The sequence below is a fragment of the Nyctibius grandis genome, chromosome 4 (genome assembly GCF_013368605.1).
Source record: "Nyctibius grandis isolate bNycGra1 chromosome 4, bNycGra1.pri, whole genome shotgun sequence".
Classification (NCBI taxonomy): Eukaryota; Metazoa; Chordata; class Aves; order Nyctibiiformes; family Nyctibiidae; genus Nyctibius; species Nyctibius grandis.
This window is the reverse complement of record NC_090661.1, coordinates 48165561-48191206: the sequence shown is the minus strand read 5'-3', so window position 1 is coordinate 48191206 and position 25646 is coordinate 48165561. Positions and strand designations below refer to the sequence as shown.

Sequence of the window (25646 nt, the reverse complement as noted above, 5' to 3'; positions counted from 1 at the left end):
ATTGGGTTGGGCCAGCTCTTCAGTTTGCGTTAGCATGATGCTTTTTGCAGGGGACTGGAGTTTTTTTAAACAGATTCCTCATCGTAATGCTAAAGCAGAGTGCAGCTCAAAGCTATTTGCCTGGTGCTGCAAAAAAAATAATTTTTTTAAAGTTATTTTATGTTCACTCTGCAGCTAACAGGGAAGGAATGCGCTGGTCACTAGAACCAAGCAGTCTGCAAATACATCTGGTGATTTAAAGCAGAATTGGCTTCTATTTTATAGAATATCCATCTTCATGCGTTTATAGATCTTGTTCCATTTTAATGTAACGGAACTTCAAAACACTGATTCAGTTTTTTACCATTGCATTTCAGAAATTTAATTAGATCAGAAGAACTAAAATTGGCTGTTTCAAAATAGGTCCAGATAACTGTTTCTGTCTTAGTCCACTAATGTTGATTTGCTCGCCTTCTGAAGCAAAGTGTGTGAACAGTCCAAGAATCCTGTAACCTGTGTGTGCAACTTTGGTAGCTATGGAGTAGTCTCATTTGTTCAGCCACAGAGCAAGTAAACTGAAGTTACATGAGCTTGCTTTCTCACCTGCGTTCTGCCCAGGACTAGCTCTAACATTCCAGCAGATGACCTGCTTTCTGACTTCAAGTAGCTTTACCTCAAAGAATTACTGCTTTTTTTTCTTTTCTGGATTGTAGTGGGGAACAAGAGGAGGTTAGTGCAGGAAGCCCTGGCTCTAGCCCTGGTCCTGTTGACTTGATCATGGAACAGTTTAAGATCGGACAAAACTGACCAACTTGAAGGCATGGGCAGGGGTCAGTAGGGAGCTGTTTTGAGCATTCCCAGATGTACAGCGTGCTTGTGTCTGCTGTGTAGTCAAGTCAGTCTGAAAACTGTGATGTGTTAAGTTAGAAGTGGGTTATCATAGATTCTACAAGTCTCAAGTCTTAATTGTGTCTCTGGGATTCAGTTTTAGGGCAGCTTGTCTCTAGAAGGGAGAAAAACATCTGGATAAACCTCAGTAATTCAGATAACTCCTGCATAAGACTTCTAAAATTGTCAGTGTTTTAAAATTACTGGTCCCCGTTGGGATTCCAGTTGCACTTGTTGAGGAGATTATGTTCATGTTATGCTTCTGCCGTTTAGTATCTTTCTGCTATGTCACACTGTCTGCATATGACTTTGAATTCTGGGTTGCAAAGACATTTCAGAAAACATTTAGGCAGTTAGTAGCATTTGCAAAATGCTTGGTTACATTTCAGCCCTGCTATATCCTTTTTGGGGAAGCTACTTCCCCGCCACCCCCCTCTGTCAGGAGGCCTTTTATTCAAGGGAACCTGTTTTGCCAAAGTCTGGTACCTGTTGAAACTGCTTCTGAAAAAGTAAGTTACAAGTCCAAGATTTCACACTTTTAAGTCAGTAATTCACTGAGCATGAAAGCCAGGAAAATCTGTTCACATCTACTAAAAACCTCTGCTCCCACAACTAAAGGAGCAGACTACTGCTGGTTTGTACTGGGCAAACCTACAGCTTGTATGCTGTCACGGTATGTGTAGGATGGATTGCTCCTTTGATATTTATGTACTGAACGGAAATCTGTCTCCTTTTTGTCCTGGCAGTAGAAGTGAATGAAAGAACCAATCTTGAGAGATCACAAAGGAAGAAAAGCTGCTTAAGAAATAGATTTCAGTCCCTGCCAACTTTTCTGAGACATTCTAATTGAAAATGACTCCTGGTATTTCTTAAGAGATGCAAAATTCAAAAGAAAATGAAGGCTGCTTTTGAACAAAGGATTTTGCCCTGTACTGTACATTGGCTAAACTTACTCATAAATATACAATAGTTGCCTTCCTAGTACCTCTCTGAAGGACTTAGTAAGCAAAATTCTGCCTCTGCTGAGCGGAGTGAAGAGTTTAGAACGATTATAGTTTTCAAGGCTGATGGCCATATTCTTTTGCTCTTAAGAAAATTGAGAAGCTTCTATTACCGAACATCAGCGAAGAGTGAGAGATCTGCTTCTTGTTAGAAACTGGCCTTCCCAAGTAGACCTTTGTCTTTAGGAGCCTGATTCATAATTTTTCTTTAGTTCTTTGGCAGAGAAGAAACCAAGGTTTTTTGTGTCAAAATATTCAGGGCTTACTTTTTTTTCCCCACAAACTTTTGCATAGTATCCGTGTATAGGTATATTTAACTCTGTTTTAGTTTCTGTATTTTTTCACTTCTAAGTAGCATCCTTAAAGAGCTGTTCTGGTTCTTGGGTTACTGGTGTAGCACGCTTCTGCTTTAGGCAAAGACTCAGGGGTGAATTGACCAAATGTGTTATCATGATTAAGTTGTTCAGTGAAGGAATTGCATCATCCATCCTCCTCTAAGGATGCGCTTCTGCACTCAGGCTTTTTCCCCTAAGAGTGCCGAAGTGGTACCCACTGTCAGAGCTGCACCTTCACACAGAGCAGGAAAGGGAAGCGTGCCCATGAAATCAGTGACCCAGCCCTGTGCTGTGTGGATGAAGGACCGATACAGCAGAGATGGAGAAAAGGGGCAGTCAGTCACCACTTATTTTCAGCTGCACAGGGATCTTTCATGTGTGCTTGAACAAGCATCCCTAAGACAGGAATGCAGCTTTCAGCGCCCAAAGGGACACTCCTCTAAAACTTTTCCACACCAAGTAAATACTTCCTCTCCTCCTGTGCAAATTTTAATTTCTTTACCTGTGAAAAGTGTTTGGCTTACAGCTGTTTGCTCATCCAGAAGTCATGTTATCCATTCAGGCAGATCATAGGAAAGGTTGGAGGAAAGCCGTGAGCAGGAGCTCTCCATTTCATCTCAGAGAACACCTTGCAGCACTGGATGGGGAGCGCTATGCATGAGCTCCCTTGTTGCATCACAAGAGAAGGAAATGTGTGGAGATTTATCCCAATATACAATGCTCAATCAAAATTTATACAGTTTATACGTGCAGTTTATATATATTATTTTTGCAGTTTATACTCTGCCTGTGAAAGTGTCAAGCATGCTGGGATCTGTGTGGGTGGCACCTTCTGCACAGAGTGCTGAGGTACTTGCAGTCTGCTCTGTTTTAACACTAGTGAAGCACTGAGCTGTCTGGGAATGCCTAGTATGACCCCTCAGCAGGTGCATCGCTGCCTTCGGCACTGGACCTGGCATCCAAGTGGCATTGGACCACTGTATGGGAGAAGCACCAGTCACTCGACCTGTGTAACTTGAACATGGCTTTAAAAGAAAGAGGGGAGGAAAAAAAAAAACCAAAACCAAAAAGAAAACCCAAACCACCAACTCAGTTGCCCTTGTGGTGGCTTGTATTCCTCTAAACATCCCCAGCCTTGCAGTTGTTCACTTGTTCAAGGATTGGGACATGAAGCTAGAGCACAACCATGAAGTGTTTGTGTGAAGTATTGTGATTTATCTTTCACTAAAAAGTGAAATGTTTGGTGCAGACATTGGAGCTGTTGTGTGTAGATCCCCAAAAGGGGCTGGGTGAAGGAGATGACGACTGTGGTGTGTGTTCAAGGCCTTAAACTGTGACTCTTGGTGTGAAGAATTGAAATTAAAACTGAGCTTGAAGAATGCAGTGGATTTTAACCCATGGAAGAATACTCGGTGCTCTTAGTTAAGCAATATGTACTGCTATTTTCTTGGGAGGGAGGGAGAGGTTCAGCTCAATTTGTGTTTGACCCTGGCTAGCAGCTGTTTAAGGAGCAGAAGAGGTGTTTGTATGTGAAGGCCAAAAATATTGCAGTTCCCTGCACCAGTGTTCCTATGTAGCAAGCATCGGTAACTTGTTCCTGGGCTGCTGAAAGTCGGAGAATTATTAAGAGGGTCAGGGACTTCAGAAGCAGTGGCAGCTAGCAAATTAATTTCCTCAACAGTAGGTGAACAGGTCTCACTTGAATATACCAAGGGTTGGTGCTGTTCCAAAACTAACCATGGCGAAGTGAAACATGCACCAAACCATCTGTGTATTTTTTTTTTTTTTTTTTTTGCCAAATCTCGTCCTGTTCAGATAGTATTTCTGCTACCCCCTAACGGTATGTGAAGCTAAATGCATCTCCAGCCTTCCAATTATTATTTACTTTAGACCAGTTTGAGAGAGATCAGAGGAACATTGGAGCCTGAGGCTTTAGGCTAGCAGCCCCAAAGCCAATGGTGGCCCACATTTCCACAAGCCCTGGGCAGAATTACCAAGTCACAGCACTTCGTCTTAAATTGCACTGTATTCTTATGCCTCTGTGTTGCTATAATGTACATATATATTGGATTTTTTTGTAGATAAGACATTTTAGATAAAATTTTTAAATGGGCTCCCCCCAAAATATTTTATGCCAGATGTCTAATTTTTTTTACACTCGGGATTAACATGAAGTTGGATGCTCTGTGGGCAGGGAAAAGAGAAATGGATGGTACATTGGCTTTAAAAAGGTAACAATGCATGTTTAAAAAAAAAAACACTGGAGAAAAAAATGCTTGGTGAAAAAAATCCGTTCAAATACATTCTATGTTCTGCATAATAAAGACTTTAAAAAAATGCTATATTGTGATTTTTTTTTTTTTCTTAATGCTAATGAGAGTTTTCCCCTCTTAGGGAGACCAAACCCTCTTCCCCTTCCTTCCCCATCCCTCTACCACACCCTCCCCCCCCCCAAAAAAAACAACACATGAGTTTCGTACTAGAATGGCTGGGTAAAATCATAGCCTGTTTGAGAGCTGATACATCAGTGTCCCCCTCTAGCCTTGGACTCCAGAGCCAGGAAACCTTGCATGGGAGATGAATTCTTATCTGTTTCTTGTCAGTCTCAGGTCCATCGTACAGCAACAGCCCTGATGCACAGGCTAGAGAAGCTGCTTCTGTTGTGGGGATACATGTCTGCAGAGGTTACTGCTGCTCCTGACATGCAGCACTCCTGCGAGTGCCCGCCGTAGCTCTGTGCTAGCCACGTAAAGCTGGCTCTGCTCCAAAGTCAGGCTGCTACCCTTGGGTGCTGTTGGAGTGTCAGACTGCTATCAGCTGACACTGAGATGTTTGAAAGGGCTTCTTGATCCATCTCAGATGGGATTGTTGACCTCACATCTGTCTTGCAGTCTGTGCCTTGTTTTAAACATTTCCTTCCATTCATCTCAGCCCTAAGTTTGCCTAAACCAGATGTTGGTGTTTGAAAAGGAGGTGCAGGTCCTGTTTTTGGCTGTGGGTGCACAAATGGGCCCAGGTGATCTGCAGGGTCCAGGTGATCTGCAGGGTTGTGCTAAGGCTGCTGTAGAAATGTTGGGCTTTGTTTTTCCCTGCTAGGTGTCCCTTTCTGGGGTCTGTGCCAGCACTGGCACTTTTCCTGTGGGCTGCAAAACCTCCTTTCAGTGTCTTTCCCTAATAACTTCTTCATAATCATTTCCCTAATACTTTCCTTCACAGGCTGATGAATGCCTGTGGAGATCCTGGAAAAGATGGTCTCTAGACCCCAAGTAAACAGCCACACCATATTTCCAGCGGGCTTTGGGGGCTAGAAAAGATGCTGCCGGCGCAGGAGAGAGCAGATAAAGAATAAAGCCGCCTTTTGAGTGATGGACACTTCCTCCCGCGGCTCGGGAACAGCCGGTGCTTTCACTGGGGAGCACAGAGCCCCGTTTCTGCCTGCCACCGGCTGGCCCAGCTTGGGGGGGAAGGGGGGTGGCCCCATCCCCGCTCTCCAGCGGAGCGGCCGAAGCCCGCGGTCCCGCTCGGGCAAGGGGAGGGAGCGGCCTTTGCGAGCGGGATGCGGCTCCGCGCACCAAAGCTGCTCTCCCGGGGGCGAGGCGGGAGGCTTTGAAGGCCCGATGCGGCTGAGCCCCCGGCCGCGGCCCGGCTCCCGCCCCTCCATCATCCCTGCCTCATGCGGCCGGGCCGGAGCCGCCGGAGCCCGCGGCCGCCCCGCCCCGCCTCGCCTCGCCTCGCCGGGACGGGGCTGCCCCGGCACTGCGGCAGGGCTCCCCCGGAGGGAAGCGCCCGGTGCCGCGGGGCTTGTGCAAGGCCCGGCGCCGCCGAGGCGAGCCGCTGCCCGGGAGCGGAACAAAGCCCCAGGCCGGGTCGGGCCGGCCCCGCCGGAGGGGCAGCGCCCCGCGGGGCACCGCCGGGTGGAGGGGGTCGCGGCCGCCCGGGCCATGCAGCTGCCGGGAGGGGAGGAGCGGCCGGCGGCGCCCCGGCGGGGGCAGCGCACGGAGGGAGCGGGGGGGAGGTCTGGCAGCGCCGGCAGCCCCCGAGTGGGGCAGGAGCTGGGGCCGGGGCCGGGGCCGGCTGCGCGCCGCTCGCCCAGGAGGGGCTGGACCGCGCTTCATGCGAGAAGGAGCCTCTCCCCGGCGAGCGGCGGGGAGCGGCCGCCTGCCCGCCCTCCGGTGCCCGGCGCTGCCTGAAGAGCCGCGGCAGCACCGGGGAGCGACTCGGAGGGGGGAGGAGAAGAGGAGGAAAAGAAATCAGATTGCGGACAGGATTAGGAAGAGGGGTGGGGAGGCGAAGCCCTCTTCCCCCCCCGCCCGCTCCCCGCACACACTTGTGAAGCTTTTCAGAGTCACCCTTCAGCATCAGTAGCACCGGCCGGCGAGCCCGGGGAGCAGCGGCACCGGGGCGTGCTCGGCAAACTGCAAGAGAGATCAGAGGGAGCGGGGCGGCCGGGAGCGGCCCGGGGCGGCGGACCCTGCCCCGGCCCCCGCCCGCACCCGCCGGGGACTGCACCTCCCGTCCGCGATATTTTATACAGGGTTCTTTTTTTAAATATTCCCTCTCGCTTTCTGGAGGAAGGACGGGTTTTGTAGCACTGCGGGAGGGCGTGCTGCCGGGCCGCCTGCCCTGGGTGTGCGAGGTGGGAGCGAGAGGGAGGGAGAGATGCCTCTGATCAGAGGGAAAGTCGTGCTCATCCTCGGCTTCGTCTTTCTGACAACTTTCCTGGCTGCGGTGAGAGGGCTGCCCGTGAGGAAACAGCACAGCAACAGCCCGAAGGAGAGGAGCTCCAAGCTGGCGGAGGTAAGGCAACTTTTGGGGAAGGATGGGGTGAGCCCTCCTCAGCCTCCGCACCCTCTCCCGTGCCCGGGCAGGCTGAGGAGGGCAGCCGGGGTCACCTGGGTGGGCATCGGGGCTCCCTCGGAGGCGGTTGTGCATCCCCGAAGGGAGCAGCATCCAACACGTGTCCCCGCGGCCAGGCCGCCTGGAGTCCCAGGTGGAAAAGCAGCAGCAGCAGCGGGGAGAAGCAGGGCTTCGTGCCTCCCCTCTTTTGGGCTCTTCCTTCCCTCGGTGAAGGGCAGAGCCCTTTCCCAGCCTCCAGGATTTTCGGGTAGCCTCAGGTCTTTCTTTGCATTGCTCAGAGGCTGCAGGAAAGGGGCTGGTTTAGGTGCTTTGAGATTGGGGCGGAGTGCCATGACCCAGTGCCCGGGCAGCTCCGTTGCCTCCAGGGGACAATATCCCTCGTAGGAGAGAGGAGTTCAGCCACAATGCGACCTGTAGTAAAATTAGCAAGGTTGGTGGCTTGCCAGGAACTCCAGAACACCACTACTACAAAAATAAGACGTGACAGGTTTCAGCCACCATCTCTCCTTCTTGTCGGGATGACCCTGGGGGATATTCCAGAGTGGTCATGCTCCGTCCACATCCTGACAGCCTGCACCCCATCCAGAGTCCCCCCGGGGAGCAGGCAGCCTGCCCAGGGGATGCTGGGCGGGGTGCAGGCAGGCAGCCTTGTTTGCCCCCACAGACTGTGGAAAGAGGTCTCAGGGCTGCATCTCTCGCTCCTCTGAGAGACGGATCCTGGCCAGCTCTGCCTTTGGAGCACATATCGTGGAAGAGGAAACTTCAGTGGGCAGTGAGGGACTGGTCAGACTGGAAACCAACTGGTGGGACCTGATGGGGATGACAGGAAGGGAACAAGGAAGAAACAAACTACCAGGAGGGGAGGGAGAAGGGTTTGAATAAGAAAGACAGACAACTGAATAATTGTCACAACTATTGTCACAAGATGGAAACAAGCTGTTTCCATCTTGAAACTGTTCTCTGGAGGAAAAGTTCAAGAAGCAGAGCTGTGGTTAAAAAATACCCATTTGAAGAATGCTACTGCTAAAAGTGGGTAAAAGGAACACGTGAAAAAGTGGTAATAGGAGAAGGTTGAGCAGGACAGGGTAAGAGCAGCTCAGCCCTTGCTGGCAATACACGGCAGTATGGGAAGCAGCAGGTTTGATCTGCAGCATCAGCCAGACTGGCAGAGGAGGTGCCGAGTGATGGGAATAAACCTTACTGCCGGTTATTGCCAAAACACGGTGCTGATCTGTGGAGGAGTCATGCTGGCAGCTCCTGTCAGATGCACTAAACTCCATTCTGGCATGAAATCCAGGGGATAAGTGTGAAGAAGGAATCTGCCGCATGGAAAGCCTGGCCAACGGGCAAGAGAGGGCGTGGGCTGCGTCCAGCCAAGTACCACCAATCGAGCCTGGTAATGGTTTTGACTGGAGCGTGGATGGAGCAGATGCAAACAGGACTGCTGGGGATGTTACGTGCTGTAGTGCTGGTAATACCATGTTGATGCTGTACTTTGCTTGTGAAACTTCAAGCATAGACGTAGATGCTGGTTCACTTGCTGGACAAATGCCAGGCAGAGTGTGCTCGAGCTCCGTCTGCAGAGGGGGTAGGGATTTACGCTTGAAATCCAGGAAAGTATTGCAGCCCCGTACAGGGGGCATAGGATAGGGACAAACTCCATGTTAGGAAGCTGTGCAGGTCCCCACCACACAACCCTGCAGCGCAATCTCAGGCTCCTTTTTATCTGACATCTAAAATACATCGGGAAGCGGGACGAGCTGCTGTCAGTCCCAGTTTGTGAATGGTTGTGAATGGTTGTGAATGGGGAGCGTTGTGCAGCCAGCCAAAGATCACATACGGCACTTACACAGCACAGCCTCTGTCCCCCAGACCTTTGCTTCTTGCAGAAATACAAACATACAAGAAGTTTATAGGCAAAGGCTTGAGGGTGGAGGTTTGGAGCAAGGAGGAAGATGAAGAATGGATTCCTCTGCAGGTCTGTGGGTGCTGCTGTGCACACCCTGCACCCCCCAAGGTACTGGCTGCACAGTTCACACGTCAGGGAGAACGCGGTAGGTGTTGGCATGGGTCTTCTAGCTGTGTTTTGGGAGGAAATCCTCTGTTTCTGGTGCGTGCGGGGGAGAATTTGGAATAGTCATGCCTGGCTGTTTCAACTGAAGTGGAGAGCACAAGCGCAGCAGTATGGTGGTTTAAAAAAAATCCAGAGTGATTTTGGGTCATACGCACAGATGGTTCCTGTTGCAGTGCTGATAGGTCCTGTCTCTATGGCAGCAGGGCAGCCACAGCTGGAGTATTGGTTACACTATGGGTAATGCCCTACAGATGTGGGTAGAAAGAAGGGGGCCAGAAGGAGAAAAATAGAAATGATGGAGCAGAGCAGATAGACATTCAAAATCATTAAACAATGACATAACTTGGACTTATTTTAATTTAACATCTTTATTTAAAGCAAACATTTTTCCTCAGTTTAGAATTGAATGGGAATTATTATGTTCTATGCTGAGCCTGAGAGCTGCACTTCTATACTAAAATAATTCAGAAAAATTAAAACCATTAAGGTTTTCTGTAGATTTTTGAGTTAGGAAGTCTTCTAATTGCAGAAAGGATGGAGGGAACATGTGCTTTATCTTTGGGCAATAGCCTTATCTGTATGTCCCAAAGTCCTGTACCTCAGTCAGGATCCATTACTTCCAGCCATTACCAAAGGAGCGAGCACTTGCATTTACATTTTCTCAGCTGTGATACTGTGCAGAAAAGCTTTGCCTGCATTACACTGAGCCCAGCATAAGCAACAGATGTAGCGAGAGTATTTTCTATTTCTTCAGTCCATTTTATTGGAAGTTGAAAAGGTAGAATACTTTCTTTCCAAACTGTGACTTAAATCTAACGAGAAGATACCTGCTTTGGAGGCTTTTTGGCGATGTTCGGGAAGGCAGGTGGGCTCCGAAGCAGCAGGGAGGTGTACAGCAGGGTTTTTAGAAGTGCTTCTGCAGGTTGGATGCATCACACACTAACGTGGGCAGAAATGTGGCAGGTCCAAGCACTGACCCACGCTAGCGGCTCTTCAAATTTGGGTAACTGGATACTTGGAAAAGCTTGTGTCCCTTGTGGAGACAGGGGAGAGCTCATCACATTGCTTAATGCTTTGTTTATTTATGAAGTCAGGGGGTTTAAATGCAAAATATGTTTTGATAAACTCACTGGATTTCAAAATATTGGCTTTGAGCATTGTTAATAGATGTTTGCATTCTTTCTGACTGATACCGATTGGTTCCAGTGCTCTTCTAGTAAATAGAAAATAGCTAATGTTCTAACACGCTAGAAATGTGAACATTAGAAGTTATTAGATCTGCGTGAACTGACACAACCGCTTCAATAACTGTGCATGCAAATAACAGTACCAGTGGTAATAGTGATGGGGATGTTGGTGGTGAGTGTCCCGGCGGTGACAGGGTGTGGCAGAGTAAGCCAGTGCTGTTTTATGGAGGGTCCAAGCCACTCAGCCCAGCTCCGGTGGGCTTGGCGGGTACTCCTTCACAGGAGAGAACTGCTCAGAGAGGGGGCCAAGAGCAATGGCAGCGAGCTCCCCGAGGCACCCGGGGGTGTTACGGCAGGGCTGGGACAGGGGCAGGGTGAGAATCCAGGCTGGAGCTTGCTGTTGGAGTTCCCCTGGTCTGAGGCTGCGAGCAAAGCAAATCTGGCGTCTGTGATAAGAGATAATGGAGGGCAATGAAAGAAATACCAAGCGTAGCATAAGGGCTCTAGTTGGCTGCAAATCAGTGGGTTTGTACAGCACCTGGTGTGACTGGCTCCTGGCCCCTGAGAAATACGGAAACGAGTAACAACAATGCGTATCATTTACTGGTTGCATCAGGCAGCAAGAGTAGCGATGGGAAACTACGTTTAAAACTGAAGGTCTACACCAAGTTGTTTTGCTTACTGATTAAAAATCATCGGTAGCAGTCTCGATTTAAATCAACCTGCCCTGGGCACAGGGAGTCTGAGTGCAGAGGAGTGCTTAAGAATTCAATGTATAGCAGTGACGTGATGCCTGGCTGGAGATCCCAGCAGGCGGAGAGCAAAGGAGCTCCAAGGTGACGTGGCGTGGCTGTACTAGATAAAAAGCATTAAAGGGAAATACCAGCTGGGCTTGAGTGGAATTTATCAAGAGACTGTAAGTCAGGGTAGCTCTGTCATTTGGGAGCCCTAATGTAGCCTAGACACACTGCTTGGGGAGACCACGGGGGTGATGGGCTGGCAGGCACAGAGGTCTGCAGGAGCCTCCCATGTGCCTCTCCCCAGCCCTTGGTTCCTCTTGACTCCTCTAGGGATGTCTGGCCCAAGAAGAGGATCTCACTTGCCCCAGAGCCATCTCACCCTGCTGTGGATCTCCAGCACCCATGTCTGCCCTGCGTGGGGGCACCTTGTCTCCCCATCAGGAGGGCTCAGCCTGGGTACGAGTGGGCGGCCGGGTCAGTGCTGGCTGCTTGCACAGCCAGATCCCCGCGGCCACTGCAGGCTGTGTCAGTAGCAGAGTCATTTTGCCTGCGGATGTGCTTTTTACCTTTTCATTTCTTCAGCAATTAAGCGTTCTTGTCCCTGGCTTTGTCCTTGGCGGAGGTCGGATTTGTGGGTACAAAACGTGCACTGAAGCATCCTTCCGCTCTGAAAGGGGCTCTTTGTGCCCAGGGAGGTACTTCGCCCTTTGTAGCAAATTTCCTTTTGAGAAGTGCCAAATTATCTTAGTCAACACAGCTGAAAACCCTCCCACCCCGGGGCTGAGGCAGGAGCACAAACAAAGGGGAGCCGGTGTAGGGAAGCTGCCCAACAAGGGAGCTTCTTCCCTTTTCACTGCACAAATAGGTCTGCTGCATTCCCATTGTCACAATCAAAGGGGTTCCTGTAAAAGGCACATGTAAGGGGAAGAGATTAGGCATAAATCACTTCACAGGGCATTGCCCGGCCCTCTCTCTGGGTTCCCAAAAGTGTCCAGCTCTTGCAGACCTTCTCCTTAGAGACACAGGCTGGGGGACTCATCCTGCCTCCAGCCGTGGTCCCTCCAAGCCCAGTGAGGTGATGGAAGGAGTGTGCTGGGGGTTAATTCCTGCTTTCCTCCTGTCAGTGTCTTAGGGGTAAGGAGTGCAGGGGATCTTCTGTTTTCCATGGTATCAATAAGTATTCTTCCACTCAGAATAATCCCCAAAATAAGATGCCCAGACACTTCCCATAGGGAAGCCTGAAGACAGTCTGAGCTACAGTCACAACAACAAGGCGGCCCGTGCTGTCCAGCTCCTCCAAAGCAAATGTGGTCAGCCAGAGGCTTGGTTTTTGCATAAAATACCAGAGTTTGTAGCCAAGAAGCAGGGAAGAGATTGCAGCCATGTTTCAGTATGAAAACGTTTCTGTTTCAGATAGAAGCTTGTAAAAGTGCAAGGACTCTGGTTTGTTTTTTTTTTTTAGTAGACCAGTTTTGCAGGGAACCTTCATTGGGCTGTCAGATGCTTTTACGTGGCCAGCTGTAAAAGCCAGCCTGCCTGGTACTGCATCCAAGCAGTTCAGTTTCTGCATGTCCCATGTGTGTAGGGATGCCTGGGGCTTGTCTGAGAAGCTGTTATGCAGTATACTTCATCTCAGTACTTATGAGATGAAGACACCAAAAAGATGGTGATGTACTTGCCTCTGAGTCCCAGGTGGCTCTTGGCGTGAAGGGTACCGATGTCTCCTGGGCTGCAGGTTGGTTTAGTCTCCAGAGGAAGGATACAGCTTCAAAGGGAACAAAATGCAGCAAATTGCTGCCTTCTGCTGGTCCCCAGCACCGCTGGACAGGCACGAGGTGGGGACCCAGCTGCGGGCGGCCAGTGAGCACCCATGCATGCAGGGAAGAGGTGGTGAGGCGTGGGTTTATCTTGGATTAGGAGCTGTTGGTTCACCCAGTCTTCCGGGGCCTTATCTAGCACGCAGGACTTGGGGTGCAAGGCAGGGCTGGGAACGTGTCCCCAGCCAAGGGAGCCTCCATCACGTAGGGTGCAGCGGGAGGCTGGGGCATGGCATGGGTATGGTGCCCTTCAGCTGAGCCATCCTCCATCCCAGCCCCAGCAGCCTGAGCCTGGGCCTGGGGGGCGAGCAAGCAGCCTTGGCTCTTTCCTGGCAGCTGAGCCCTGAGGTGTTCGCCAGGTGAGGGGGTAGTATTTGCAGGATGGCCAGGAGGTGCTGCAGGAGGTGTCCCACCAGCGAGGGTCAGCACCTCTTCACCTCACTGGGATGTCCTCTCTTCCCCATTGCTTCAGTGCTCCGTCCTCCTGCCCCCCCGCGCTCCCCTTCACCTGCAGCCACTCCCTCAGCAGCCAGAATCCCAGGGGAGGCCAGCTGTGCTGTGCCACGCAGCACCTCTAGCGAGACAAGGTGTTGTACAGATGTCTTCACGTCCACTGTTTCCCCTACCCCTTCCCCTCCAGGGACACTGCGGTTGTATTACATGGTTAAGCTGGCTTCTCCTTAAAAATCAAAGATCCCCCTTAGGGGAGCAGCTAGTTCTCTCCTGGGGACTATCTGCAGGGTGGCCCCCATCGTGCCTCCAGTGGAGGAGATGCAGGGCTGCCCAGAGGTGATGTGGGCGTTGCAGGGTCAGCTTGGCTTCCCCCACACCCAGGACTACAGCTTGGCTGTTGCGCATCTGTGCCCACCCTGGGGACCGGTCCTGGGGTTACAGCTGAGGTCCCGCTGAGAAGTGACCAGCCAAAGGGAAGAGAAGGGGTCAACTGGGGGCTAAGATGCTGGGGAAGTCGGGCTCCCCATTGGCATGTGTCCTAGCTTTCCTCTGACTTTGGACTTGCCTCTGCAGCCCTGCAAGCCTCAGGCTCACATCTGGTGAGGAAAAAAATTCTTTTTTGGTGAGGCATTTAGGAGTAGCAGGACTGTCTTGGAAAAGCTTATGAATGGGTGAGTTACAAACGACACAGACTGGAGCTGGAGAGGAAGAGTTCCCTACCCCGAGACCCTTTCTCCACCCCACGCTGACGTGCAGGAGTCATTAAATCCTACCACTGGGCTGGGGAGGGGAGCCGAGCCCTTGAGATGCCAAGCTGCAGCATCCCTGCCTGGATCCCTTCCCGTGCAGGGCATGGAGATGCTCCGAGTCCAGCTCAGGTGCCCATTTGGTCTGTCGTTGAAGTAACCCTCAATGGGTTTGCTTCTGTTTGGTTGGCTGCCTGCACAGGGGGGCAGCCTGTGCCCCCTGCATGGGATGAGGGGAGCAGGTGCCCCCTGCGCTCCCACCTGCCCTGTGTCCCCCCACACTGCAGCCTCTTCTAGCAGGCTGGAGCAGCTGGGGGAGGCTGGCATCAGCCTGGTCCCTCCAGTTTCTGCATTTGCTTCGCTATATTTGGTGGTGTTTTCCTTTTGCAGTTTTGCTTGGGCTGTGGTGGGGAAGGAAGCAGCAGCTGGAGCAGTTGGAGGCTTACGGTGTGCAGGCTACCAAATGTGGATCATTAGCTGGAACAAGTTAATGGTTACTGAAGCACGTGGGGTTTAGAGCTGGAACAAATTAACAGCAACTCAGTCCGATGCATTAAGAGCTTACACGTATTACAGCTCAACTATGTTAACAGAAAACATGTGCCCTAGCAGGAGCATTTGCCAGAGAGTGCCGGAGGGTATGGATGTGTGTCTGTGGTGTCCCCTCACCTCTCCGGGGGACCTCTCTGTGCAGTCCCTGCGGGGGCCCTGCTCCCGTACGCACTGCTGTGCTCTATCTGAGCAGGTCCCAGCTGGCCTGGCTGCAGCAGAGGTCTCAGGGGTACCTTCCTCCTCAGGTAAGGGTGCCTTACCACCAGCTGGGCTCCTGCAGCAGGCACCACCTGTCAAGGATCGGCCCTTGGACCTGTGCACTTGGGCAGAGTCTCCAGTGCGAGGACAGCCCCAGATGCTGTGCTGGGACATAGCAGTGGTGCTAATCAGATGCCCCAGCTTCTGCACTGCAAGGCATGTGTGGTTCCTCTGTGTGCAAGGCAGCGCAGTCCCTCCTGGGGGCAGGTGGGGAGGAGAAACTGAGCTGTGGCGAACCTTCCTGAGAGCTTTCTCCAAGTTCAACATGGGAGACCTGTGTCTATTCCTGGCCTTGCCGCAGGCTACCTGAGAGACCTGGGGCGGTCATTTTCTTTGTCTGCAAAATGGGCGTTTTACAGTATTTGTCTCAGTGTTAAAGAGGGAGAAGATTTTTATGGTAGAGAAGCACCTGAGTATGACACTGGCAACAGCCAGGCATGGTGAGAGGTGAAAAGTCACCGGGCTCCTACTTGTCCTCCTTGTGTCACAAGTGACCTGGGGAGTTGACTGAGGATGCCATGGGCAAGTTACTACTCATCAGTGCACCCGCAGGAGAGCCGGCTGCAGTGAGAGGGGCCAGGCTGTGCCGACAGGGACACGCGGTGAGGAGCACTGACAGCAGCCTGGCCAACCGCCCCGTTTTCGGTCTTGCACAAAGTCAATTCTGCTGTGTCCTTGCTCTTCACAGTGCTGCGTGCTGCTGCTTCTCTGTGCTATGGTGTCTTCTGCTCCAGGGCTGGCTCTACCTCCGGAGGCAACCAAGTCACCAACCTTGGAAAGAGTTTTGAGATCACAGTTGTTGCAATTGTGAGACATGAAAATAAATGTGAGACATGAAAATAAATGAGACATGAGGAAGCCTTTGCTGCCTCCTGCAGCTCCCTACTCAAGACAGTTGGGATGAAGCTAGTTAGAAAAGAGTGATTCCATATGATCTAAAGTGTTTTGATAACTGCATGAAAATTATAATCATGAGGGCATAGTAATTATCTGCACAGCCCACAGTTTGCTGCTGGCTCCTGCTGGTCTGTCATAATCAGGCTCTGCCCACGCAAGTGTGATAACTGAGTGCCTTGTCTGTTCCATGAGCACTTGCAGAGCTCTCCCAAAACCTGAAGGGAGATGCTTTTGTCTTTATTTAAAAAAACAAAACAAAACAAAAACAAAAACAGCACTCAAGTGCAAGTTGATCCTGAGGTGGACCAGTGAGTAGAGCAGTTGGGAGATCATGGTCTTTATTTGTGCCACAGCCCCTTTGTGGGCAGGAGTGTAACCCAGGGCAGAAGAAGAGGGATGCAGCTGGAGGTGTCCACTGCCTTAAATTACCTTTGGTAGGTCTTCCAGAGCTCGCCTGTCAAAACCCTGAGTGATGGCTCCTGCTAAACCACCTGCCTATAAGTATAAAGGTGTTGGTTTTGATCGTTGGGATCGTGGCTCAGGAGGTCTTACAGACAGTAACAGGGACTGGGTGGCACCTTCACCTTCCCCTTTTTCTCATAGGTACCCAACCAGCTCTTGATACCTCTAGAAGCATGCTGTGCTTTGGCACAGTTCTGGAAATCCATTAAGCGGGTGATGAGCTGATGGGTAGCAGAGGTCACTTGCCTCATTTGCGTCCAGTGGATTTTCCATCTGGCTGAAAGACTGTGTCAGTGGATGGGTCATGAGCTGGGAGGATCAAATTGCAGCCCTTGGGAGGCTAAGGTGGTCTCAGCCGGCTGGGCTAAAAGAGCCCTTTTTTTGAGTAGTGTCTGTGGTGGAGTCATCAAGGAGAGAGCATGCCCAGCACTATGGGAGGGGGGCAGCGTGGCACGCTGCATTTGTTCCTGTTGATTATCCTGCTATCCTTTATTTTAAAGAGACTTAACAGTGTTACTTGTTAGCACTGGAAACACCTCCCCTTTCTTCCACTTCCACCAGCAAAAACTGTCCTGAGCCTTTCTGCAAACTGCAGCCCCAGAGCTGCCCCCACACAGACTGGGCTTCCTTCTGCAGCAACCAGCCAGCGTGCCTCTGCTTCCATAGCTTTATAACAAAACCCTGCTCTGAGGTTGTTCCTGCCTGATTTCAGTCCAAAGATAATTTTTTTGGGAAAGCTTTCTCCAGATCTTTGAAGCTTATTTAGGTGAATATGGAAGGAAAATTTTTATGGAGAAAAAAAAAAAAAGAAAAAAAAAGTTCTGATTTCTATTTTGTACTTGGCTAATTCATAAGTGGGCAAGCTTGCAACAAACTGCAGGACAGATTTTAAAATACTGTTGAAGAGCTCTGGGGAAAGAGTAGGAAGATGCTTGTGTAGACTCAGCTCTATTCAGGAGAAGATCAATAGTTCTTCTGGTGGGTTCTTGTTTCAGTACAGCATGGTAAATCTGTTCAAAGGAAACCTAACACAAGCAGTAATGATTAAGCAACAAAAAAAACCCCGTTCCTTATAATTATAGCCCAGTGCAATACTGGCCTTTAGCAAATATGTCATTTTCTTCACTGCAGTGTTAACAAGCCCAAAGCACAGCCTGAATGTTGCCTCTGATCTGACTTCTGTGTGCACAGGTTTCTTTGGTTCAAGCTGAATGGGTTTATGCGCTTGCTAATTGGCTTGGGATGGGTGTGGGTGGAAGCTGCATCCTCCAAGCTTGTCCTATGCCAGGGACTCGCTTGCGCCGCACCGCTGGTGCGCAGGGTGGTGTGCAGGCTCCAGCAGTGCTTCGCTCCCGCTCCCACGGAGTTACCTATCTCAAGTGTCCTTGGCTTGGGTTTAACCCCGTGATGAAGAGCAGCTCTGCTCAGCAATGTGTGTAGTTACAAAGAGTGCTGCCAGTGGGTTCACTGGCAACTTGCAGTGCCTACGGAGATGCTGAGGAACGCGCTGGAGGGACGAGTACCTGTGGTTGTGGTGGCAGCGGAGTGGTGTCCCAAAAGGTAGTACAGCACAGGACTAGTCTGTTGATGTTTTCAGGTTTTAAACTGCTGTAGGACCTGAGATGTCACATCTCTAATAATTTTTATGTAAAAGACCTGCAGCACATTAACGGTCATTTGCTTTCTTAACCCAGGTCTAGTTCAGAGTCTTAGAGAAGTTTACAGCAAAATCACAGATTTTAAGACCAGAAGAAATCATTAGATCCCTGAATTTCTTCCCTAGCACAGATGCAGTACATTTGTGTTGAGCCCAGTGACATGGGTTTGATTGTCCCCACAAGAGATATTGCCACTTTCCTTGTTAGCTTGTTCCTGTGGTTAATCACCTACGGCGTTAAAAGCACGATCCTTACTCCTCAGTTGAATTTGTCTGGCTTTGACTGGGACACGTTCATTCCTGTTATGCGTTTCTGTTCTGGATTAGAGTCTCTGGTGCCTGATGGATTGATTATTGCCTTAAAGAACTGGGAAATCAAGTCATTGCTTTCTCTTTTTAACATGACAAACAAATTGAATTGTACAAGTCTTCCACTGGAAAAGTCTTTCCATCCCTTGAAATGGTTTTGAGGCTGCTCTCTTCGCCATCTTCAGATTTCCAAGCAACTTTAATAGAGGTATATGGACTAGAAATGGGAAAATATCAGCCTTTAGTCTCTACAGAAATGATGTGTGGCCTTTCCCCACACCTTTTCCATACACCTGGTCGCCCATATTGTGTACAAAGTAGGCACGACACTGGGGTGAATTGCGGACAAGTTCCTTCCCCTTCCTAACATCTTTGCTGAGCTTGTGCCCCAAGGTGTTTAGGTGGTCAGTCCTACATGCAGGAGAGCCTGGACTATGTGGGAAGGGCTCCTGGGCTGGCAGGGAGGCAGATGTGATCCTGCTTATAGCCTTCAGCCTAAACATGGTCTTCACAAATGGAAAGTGCATGCTCTTTCCCGAGTGCTGCCTCAGAGTTTCTCTCGGATTCCTGCCCTGGAAACCCTTATTTGCAGCCAGGCAGGATATCCCAAGTGTATGCAGGAGGAGCTATGGGAATTCCCCCTTTGGGTTTTTCCTTTGCTTGGTCCTGGCTGGTCTCAGGGGAAGGCTGGAGCTCAGCTGCAAGATATTGATGGCTTCCTGGCACTGTGCTCTGCTTCTGTGGTGTGGTGGCAAGTGTCCTACCCCAGTGGCAGAAGAGGGGAGCTGCTGACGACCAGCTCTGCGATGGTTTGCAGCCTTTCTCCTGCACTCTGCAGAAAGCAGGAGAGTAGAGTTTTCACTCTGGACAGGACAGCTCTTCCCTTAGCTGATGCACTGCAGTGGCTTAGCTCCAGGCTTGGCAGCTTTATCCAGCTGTTCCCTAGGCAGGGCAGAGGAGAGGGTGGGTGTTGCATGGCAAGAGTGTGACCCTTGAGGGCAGCTGCCTGCGTGGCTGGCAGGAGCCCCTTGGTGACACGGAGAAGTCACATCTGCCTGTCAGGATCGTGGTGCTCTAACCCAGAGGGAGCACTGGGCCTCATAGGACCTCGCTAAAATCCATGGCTTGATTGGCTGGGGCAGGGCACTGAGCAGGACTTTGCTCAGGAGGGACGTCTTCTGATACAGGGACAGATTTTAACCCAGCGAAGCCTCAGAACGATGCAGATATCAGCAGGAGGGAAGGGTTGGGTGGTACGGTGCAGTGACCATCACTGAAGGACTCTGGGCCATCCAGGGCGGACACCCCCAGGGCCTTTGAGCCTCCGGAGGAGTTGGGAGCCAAGGGAGCTCTGTTCGCGCTGTAACACTGTCACAGCCAGTTCCCCTGGGGCACTTTTACGTTTTCCCTGTGGAAACAATACTCTGAATTTCTTGAGCTTGTTTGGGTGTGAAATCTGAATTAGGCACTGAGTGTAAGTTTGGAGACTTGGAGTCTGTTCCTGGCTCGCTTGCTCTGGTGTCCTTGAGTGAGCTCGGATCTTGTTGCTAGAGGAGACCTCGCTTTCCATGTGTATTAAATTTGGGTTGTCTGTGAAATGAGCTTACCCAGCCCCAATAAGCTCATTGCAAATTAGGCAGGAGTGCCAGCCTCGCGGGGCTGGTGGCAGCCCCTCATGCAGGGGTTGCGTTGGGCACACGCAGCTGGCAGCAAACCCAGCACTGGTGGGCGGTGTCATGCGGCCAGCAGCTGAACATGGCCAGGTTTGCCTGCTCGGCCCCCCTTGCTGTTTCTGCTCTGCCTGGGCTCCTCCTTGTCCTCCGCCAGGGAGTCCCAGCTCACAAGAGACCTGGCGAGGGCCTGTGGCACCAGGAGAGGGGTGAACCCCAAACACTCTTGCTGGGCAGCACAGGCTCCCTCCTCCCTGCAACCCCCTCTCCCCTGGGCCCATCTGGCCAAGTCTGTCACCGGCCCTTCCCCGCATCCAGCCCGCTCTGGGCAGCAGCCAAGGGACCAGCAGCATCCCTGCTGCTCTTTTCCCTCCCCCGGGGACGGGGCGGGGGGGTCGTGGGCTTTGATGTGCGGGCACAGGGCTGGGGACAGGCTGTGTGTGCTCATGAGAGCCTGGCCAGGCTCCAGCTGCCTTTGAAGTGCTCCAGTGATCAGGATGAAAGGGAGGGGAGTCTTTCCCCAAACCATCTGGCTCTAATTGCAGGTAGAAATGCCTCTCTGCGTCCCCCGTGGGGAGGGGGCACGCCGCTCTCATCGTTAATCCCGCGGCTCTCGGCTGGGCTGGCGCGAAGGGCGAGAGCTTGGGAACAAAAGGGGGTTTCATCTGGGCAGCCAGAAATAGGCAGCTGCTGGCGGAGATGCTGGGGGTTCGGGCACCTCCACTCCCAGCCTCGAGCAGCGGGGCCCTGCAGACCTTCCCGGGGACGGCCCGTGCCGGGGGGGCTTTGCCAGTTGTTCCCGTCTCTGGTTTCTCGGGCGCACTGGAGCCTGCTGGCCCTTTGACTTATGCTCTTTCATGCCGGCGCGCGCCGAGCGTGGGGACGAGGAACGTGGGAACTCAGCGTGAGCCCGGCCGTTTGGCAGGGTTCGCTGGCCACCTCACCGTGCCCCCGGCCAGCTGGCACTGCCGCCCTGGTGAGGGTCCCTGCCTGCTCCCTGCCTGCTCCCCCTGTGCCTCCACATGCCACCGCAGCGGCCGCAGCGGTTAGAGCCATTGGCAATAAGTTTTGTTGTCGTGTTCGGCTGGGCATCTTCCCTTTCCCGAGGAGATAAAGGTAGCTGGGTTATAGCTACCAGCAGCTTCTTTCCCTCCTTGTGATAGCCTTTGAGAAGCATCTGAAATCTCAGTTAAACCTGTGTTGCCTGAAGTTGTCTACTCTAATACCGACATCACAGAACAATTCATTTAGGTGAGGTTTTCCCCCATGTCGTAAAGCCCTTGTTATAAACTTTTTATATAAATATATAAAATGATTAAATGTGAGCTCTGGTAACTCTGTGACCAGAAGCAGCCCATGTTGTTACCCATCTCCAGGGACCAAGCGATGGCCAAAAGGGGAGAGCAAGAAGTGGAAAACCAGGAGAGATGGGCAATGGGACAGCAGAGGGGTGCAGAGAGTGTGGTCGCATGGATAGGAAGCACCAGCCTGAGTAGAACTGTAGGTTGTTCAAGCGCAGTGGGGTTGAGCCTGGCACAGCACAGGCCATTGGGTATTAACTTGATTAATTAACGTGTTAATTGCTGCCCTGATGCTGCAATAAGATGGGGTGGAGGAACTGTTTGGTGCAGGAGACCAGACCCCCCTTTGCTGGGCAGCGGTTTGCTCCCTGCACAGCCACCCTTGGGAGATGTCCTCACCACCTCTTCCCTCTCCAGGTCTCTGCCTCATCTGACCCACGTTCAGCAGGGGACGAGGAGCTGCCACCATCGGGCAAGGCGCGGGCGCTGAGGCGGAACGGGCAGGCTGGCCCACGCCGGCACAGGCGCCGCGGGGTGGCTCAGCAGTCTGCCAGGAGCCCGGCGGTGCCCCCACCCGGCGGCGCTGGCCGGGAGGAGAGCCTGCCCTTCATGCTGGACCTGCAGAGCTTGCCGGGGCTGGCCAATGTGGACCTGAGTGCCCAGAACCCCAACATCCAGGTGGGGAGCAGGTCTGGACAGGCTGTGGGGGGATATGAGAGAGCGCCCACGTGTGCTCCCCAGCTTCATTTAGTACCCTAAGAGGAAAGAACTCATGAGCGGGTTCCATGTGGCCGCTGCCATCTGTCTTCTTGGTAACTACCAGATGCAAATAGCTGGCACAGACAAGCTCCTTGCCAGAGAAATTTGCTCCTGGCCTTTTCCCTGTCCCACCTCCACAGCCCCTCTCCATAGAGCAGGAGCAAATGCTCCTACGGAGGTGACCTCTCCATTTCTGAGGGTGATGTTGGTCCCTGTGGGTAACCACCAGCCCCCCTGCGCCTCTCGCTCTGTCCCTGCTCAGTCCCTTCAGATGAACCGAGACCTGTTGCGCTCATCGTGTGATCCTGTAGCCCAAAGCATCTCTGGCCTCTTGGGCTGGGAACCAGTGCATGGGCTGGTAGGTCTGTCCCAGGGCTGTGCCCCAGCTTACCACCCTGCCTCATATCTGGCCTCCAGGTGACCATTGAAGTGGTGGATGATCCTCAGGCTGAGATGGAGATGGACTTGTTGAAGGAGACAAGCAATGACTGGTCCCTGACATCCTCTGAGTGGCTGTCCCACAAGAACCTCTTCTGGCCCCTCTTCTGGGAATACACTGACCCCACTGAGCAGGAGGAAGAGGATGACAACCTGGATGTAGGGGACAGGGAGGAAGAAGAGTTGGAGGAGGAGGAAGATTACACAGCAGAGTACGAGGAGGAGGAGTCCATGCTCAGTGGAGTGGGAGGTGACTGGGACCAGCGATGGCCCGGGCAGAAGAACTGGATCTTTAAGGAAAAATATAATTACGGTGAGTCCTCTTGGGCACACACAGCTGCCCTGCCCGGCACTGACCTCCCCTGCCCTGCCTGACCCACAGCCCTGTCTCGCTGCAGGGGGAGCAGCCCTGCACCGAGGATCACAGCACGCTGGTGGTCAGCTCCTACTTAAAAAATACAGTAGCATGCTGAGGAGCAGAGCCAGCACCCAGCTGGGTCTGCCAGGGGTCAGACACGCCAGTGTCCCAGCAGGAATTGCCTTGCATGTAATCAGACTGGAGCGTGGACTCTAGCAAAGGCATGCTCAGATGAGAAATAGGGTGTAAATGTTTAATGGCAAGTGCTGCTGCCATCAACTCAGGTCCCTGTGGTAACACCAGTGCCAGAAGCCGTTGCCATAGACCTGGGCACCCCCTGGGAGAGGAGCTGCAGAGGGCTGGATGGCAGGTGCTGTTGGGCAAACAGGCCAGGGCACCACAGCAGCTCCCTCCTGCAGCTTCCCAGCCACGAGCCCAAAACCAGTCAACCTTTGCTAACATGTGATGCTTCAGCATCATGGCCAGTGCATTGGGCAGGTGTGGTGAGGATGGGGATGGGCAGCGATGCCTGTCTAGGTCAGTATGACCATGAGCAAAAATGTGAGAACAAGAGCTGTTGCTCGGGGGCTGCTTCCCTGGGCTTGCCAATGAGGACAGGGTTAGCCCTTGGCATCGCATGGCTGGGCACCTCTGTGTGCCCTGGGCAGCGCTGGCCCTGTGTCCCTGTAAAAGACATCCCAGGCACAAGGCAGATCTGAGGGACGTCCTGGGTGGCTGCTGGATCCCTTCCTGCTGAGGCTTTGCTGAGATCCACCACTCTCTTCCTTCTCCCCTGCTATGCACAGACTATGAAGATGAAGAGGAGTGGAGCCCGTGGTCCCCTTGCAGCATCACCTGTGGCAGTGGCAACCAGAAGAGGACCCGGTCCTGTGGCTATGCCTGCACAGCGACGGAGTCAAGGACCTGCGACCTGCCGCGCTGCCCTGGTGAGACCTCAGCCATACCAGTGCTTGGACACTGTCCGACCCCGATGTTGGCCGGTCCCCCACCGCTGCGGGCTGGGCATTGCTTGTACTTCAAGAACTAGTTATGTTTAATGTGATCTGGGCTAATGACCAGAGGGGCTTGTTTCCATGAAGAAGCTCTGATGGGGCTTCATGGCTCCCCAAGGATGGTAGAGCTGCCATCCAGCTTGGTGTGCAACTCCTTGCACCTCTCTCACACTGGGAGCTTGAAATCCTCTCCTGAGGCATACTGAGAGCTGGCTCCATCCATTGGGATTTGCATAACCCACAGCCTTGGGCAGGTTTGTGCTGCGTGTCTTGCTCCTGCCCCTTCCTTCCAGGCACAGGGCCATGTTGCCAAAGCAGTGGCAGGAGAGGGGGTGGAAGATGGATGGTGTCTGGTGCCCTTACGGAGGGAAAAAAACCCACCATTCCTTCTGGTGTTCAGCCTGGCTCTTTGGATTTTTTTTTCCCTTCTCAAGGAGCAGAGGAGGAAATGGTCTTTCCCACAGAGGAGACGCCTTTCAAAAGTGACAACACCACAGAGCTGTTCAACTCAGGTCAGCCTCTGCCTCTGCCTTGCACTGGGGGCTTCGGTGCCAGACGGGCAGTGTAGCTGGCGGGTGGGGAGGGCTCTGCCAATGGCTCCCATGTCTGGTGTCCAGACCTAAGTCACCCAAACCACTGCCACGTGCAGGCTTCAGCAGTTATCCTGGGAAACCCAGTTCCTCCCACAGCCCTGGTTCAACACGGTCCTGCTTTATGGCGCAGTGGCTGAAGCCAGCCTGCCGCGTGCCATCTCCCATGGGGGGATGCTGCCAGCCCGGCCCCTGTAGCGATGGGTGCCCCAGGCAGAGCCCCTGCAAGAGGCAGCTCTGCCCCAGTATGAGACCCCTTCCCTCTGTCACTGCCTCGGGGATGGAGCCTGGCTCCAGCTCATCCCCTGAGCCTGGCTGCTCCTGCCTGGCTGTTGCAGGCTCTGCTGGTGGTGCTGGCAAGGCCATGGGCAAAAGGCAGATGGGTAAAGTGGGGTGCAGGCTGCGTGTGCCCTCACCCTTTCGGTGTCCTCTACCCCAGAGGTGGACAGCTGCGAGAAGTGGCTGAACTGCAAGAGCGACTTCCTCACCAAGTACCTGAGCAAGGTGCTGACGGACCTGCCCAGCTGCCCCTGCTCCTACCCGCTGGAGGCCGTCTACAGTGCCATCAACCTGCGGGACGAGCGGCATGGCAAGAGCTTCCGATGGCGGGATGCCAGCGGCCCCAAGGAGCGCCTGGACATCTACAAGCCAACGGCGCGCTTCTGCCTGCGCTCCATGCTCTCCCTTGACAGCACCACCCTGGCTGCCCAGCACTGCTGCTACGACGAGCACACCCGCCTCATCACCCGCGGCAAGGGGGCCGGCGTCCCCAACCTCATCAGCACCGAGTTCTCCCCGGAGCTGCACTACAAGGTGGACATGCTGCCTTGGATCCTCTGCAAGGGCGACTGGAGCCGCTACCATGCCGTCCGGCCCCCCAACAACGGGCGACGGTGTGCTGACAACCCCACCGAGGAGGAGTACCTCTCCCAGCTGCAGGAGGCCAAGGAGTACTAGCCGCAGCCACACTCAGAGGAGCCACGGCCGGCTCCCACCCCAGCCCAGCCTGGTGAAGCCCCAGCCCTGCTCATGGGCTCCTTGCTGGCGCTGGGCAGGGCGGGGAGGATGCACTGTCTGTCTCGTGTCCTCAGATTTCAGAGGGTGCCAGAGGTTATGGCAGTGTGATCCCTGCCGTGCCACCCGGGGCGGTCCCACACCCCAGGGTGCCTGGGCTGGCGCGCAGGGAGCCACAGGGGATGGGAGGCGTAAAGGGAATTGGGAGCTGCTCCCGTCTGCTTTTATTCTCTACGATCTTTCAGTGCAACCTGAAAGCTGAGCGTCGGCAGGGTGAAATGGCCTCAGCTC

At 52.8% G+C, this 25646-nt stretch overlaps 1 protein-coding gene across 1 annotated transcript; it reads left to right on the top strand.

Moving 5' to 3' along the window:
* The first annotated feature begins 6862 nt into the window (after positions 1-6862).
* ISM2 (isthmin 2) lies at positions 6863-25298 on the top strand. The gene is made up of 6 exons (XM_068399857.1): positions 6863-7000; positions 21601-21861; positions 22360-22693; positions 23545-23685; positions 24186-24263; positions 24781-25298. Exons 1-6 carry the CDS (start codon positions 6863-6865, stop codon positions 25296-25298), a joined length of 1470 nt encoding a protein of 489 aa, XP_068255958.1.
* The last annotated feature ends 348 nt before the right edge of the window (positions 25299-25646 follow it).

Excerpts from the sequence above, each read along its gene's own strand:
- ISM2 (XM_068399857.1), top strand. The coding sequence starts at position 6,863 with ATGCCTCTGATCAGAGGGAAAGTCGTGCTCATCCTCGGCTTCGTCTTT. Across the intron at positions 7,001-21,600 it reads GGAGCTCCAAGCTGGCGGAG|GTCTCTGCCTCATCTGACCC; the intron begins GTAAGGCAACTT and ends TTCCCTCTCCAG. Across the intron at positions 21,862-22,359 it reads CCCAGAACCCCAACATCCAG|GTGACCATTGAAGTGGTGGA; the intron begins GTGGGGAGCAGG and ends TCTGGCCTCCAG.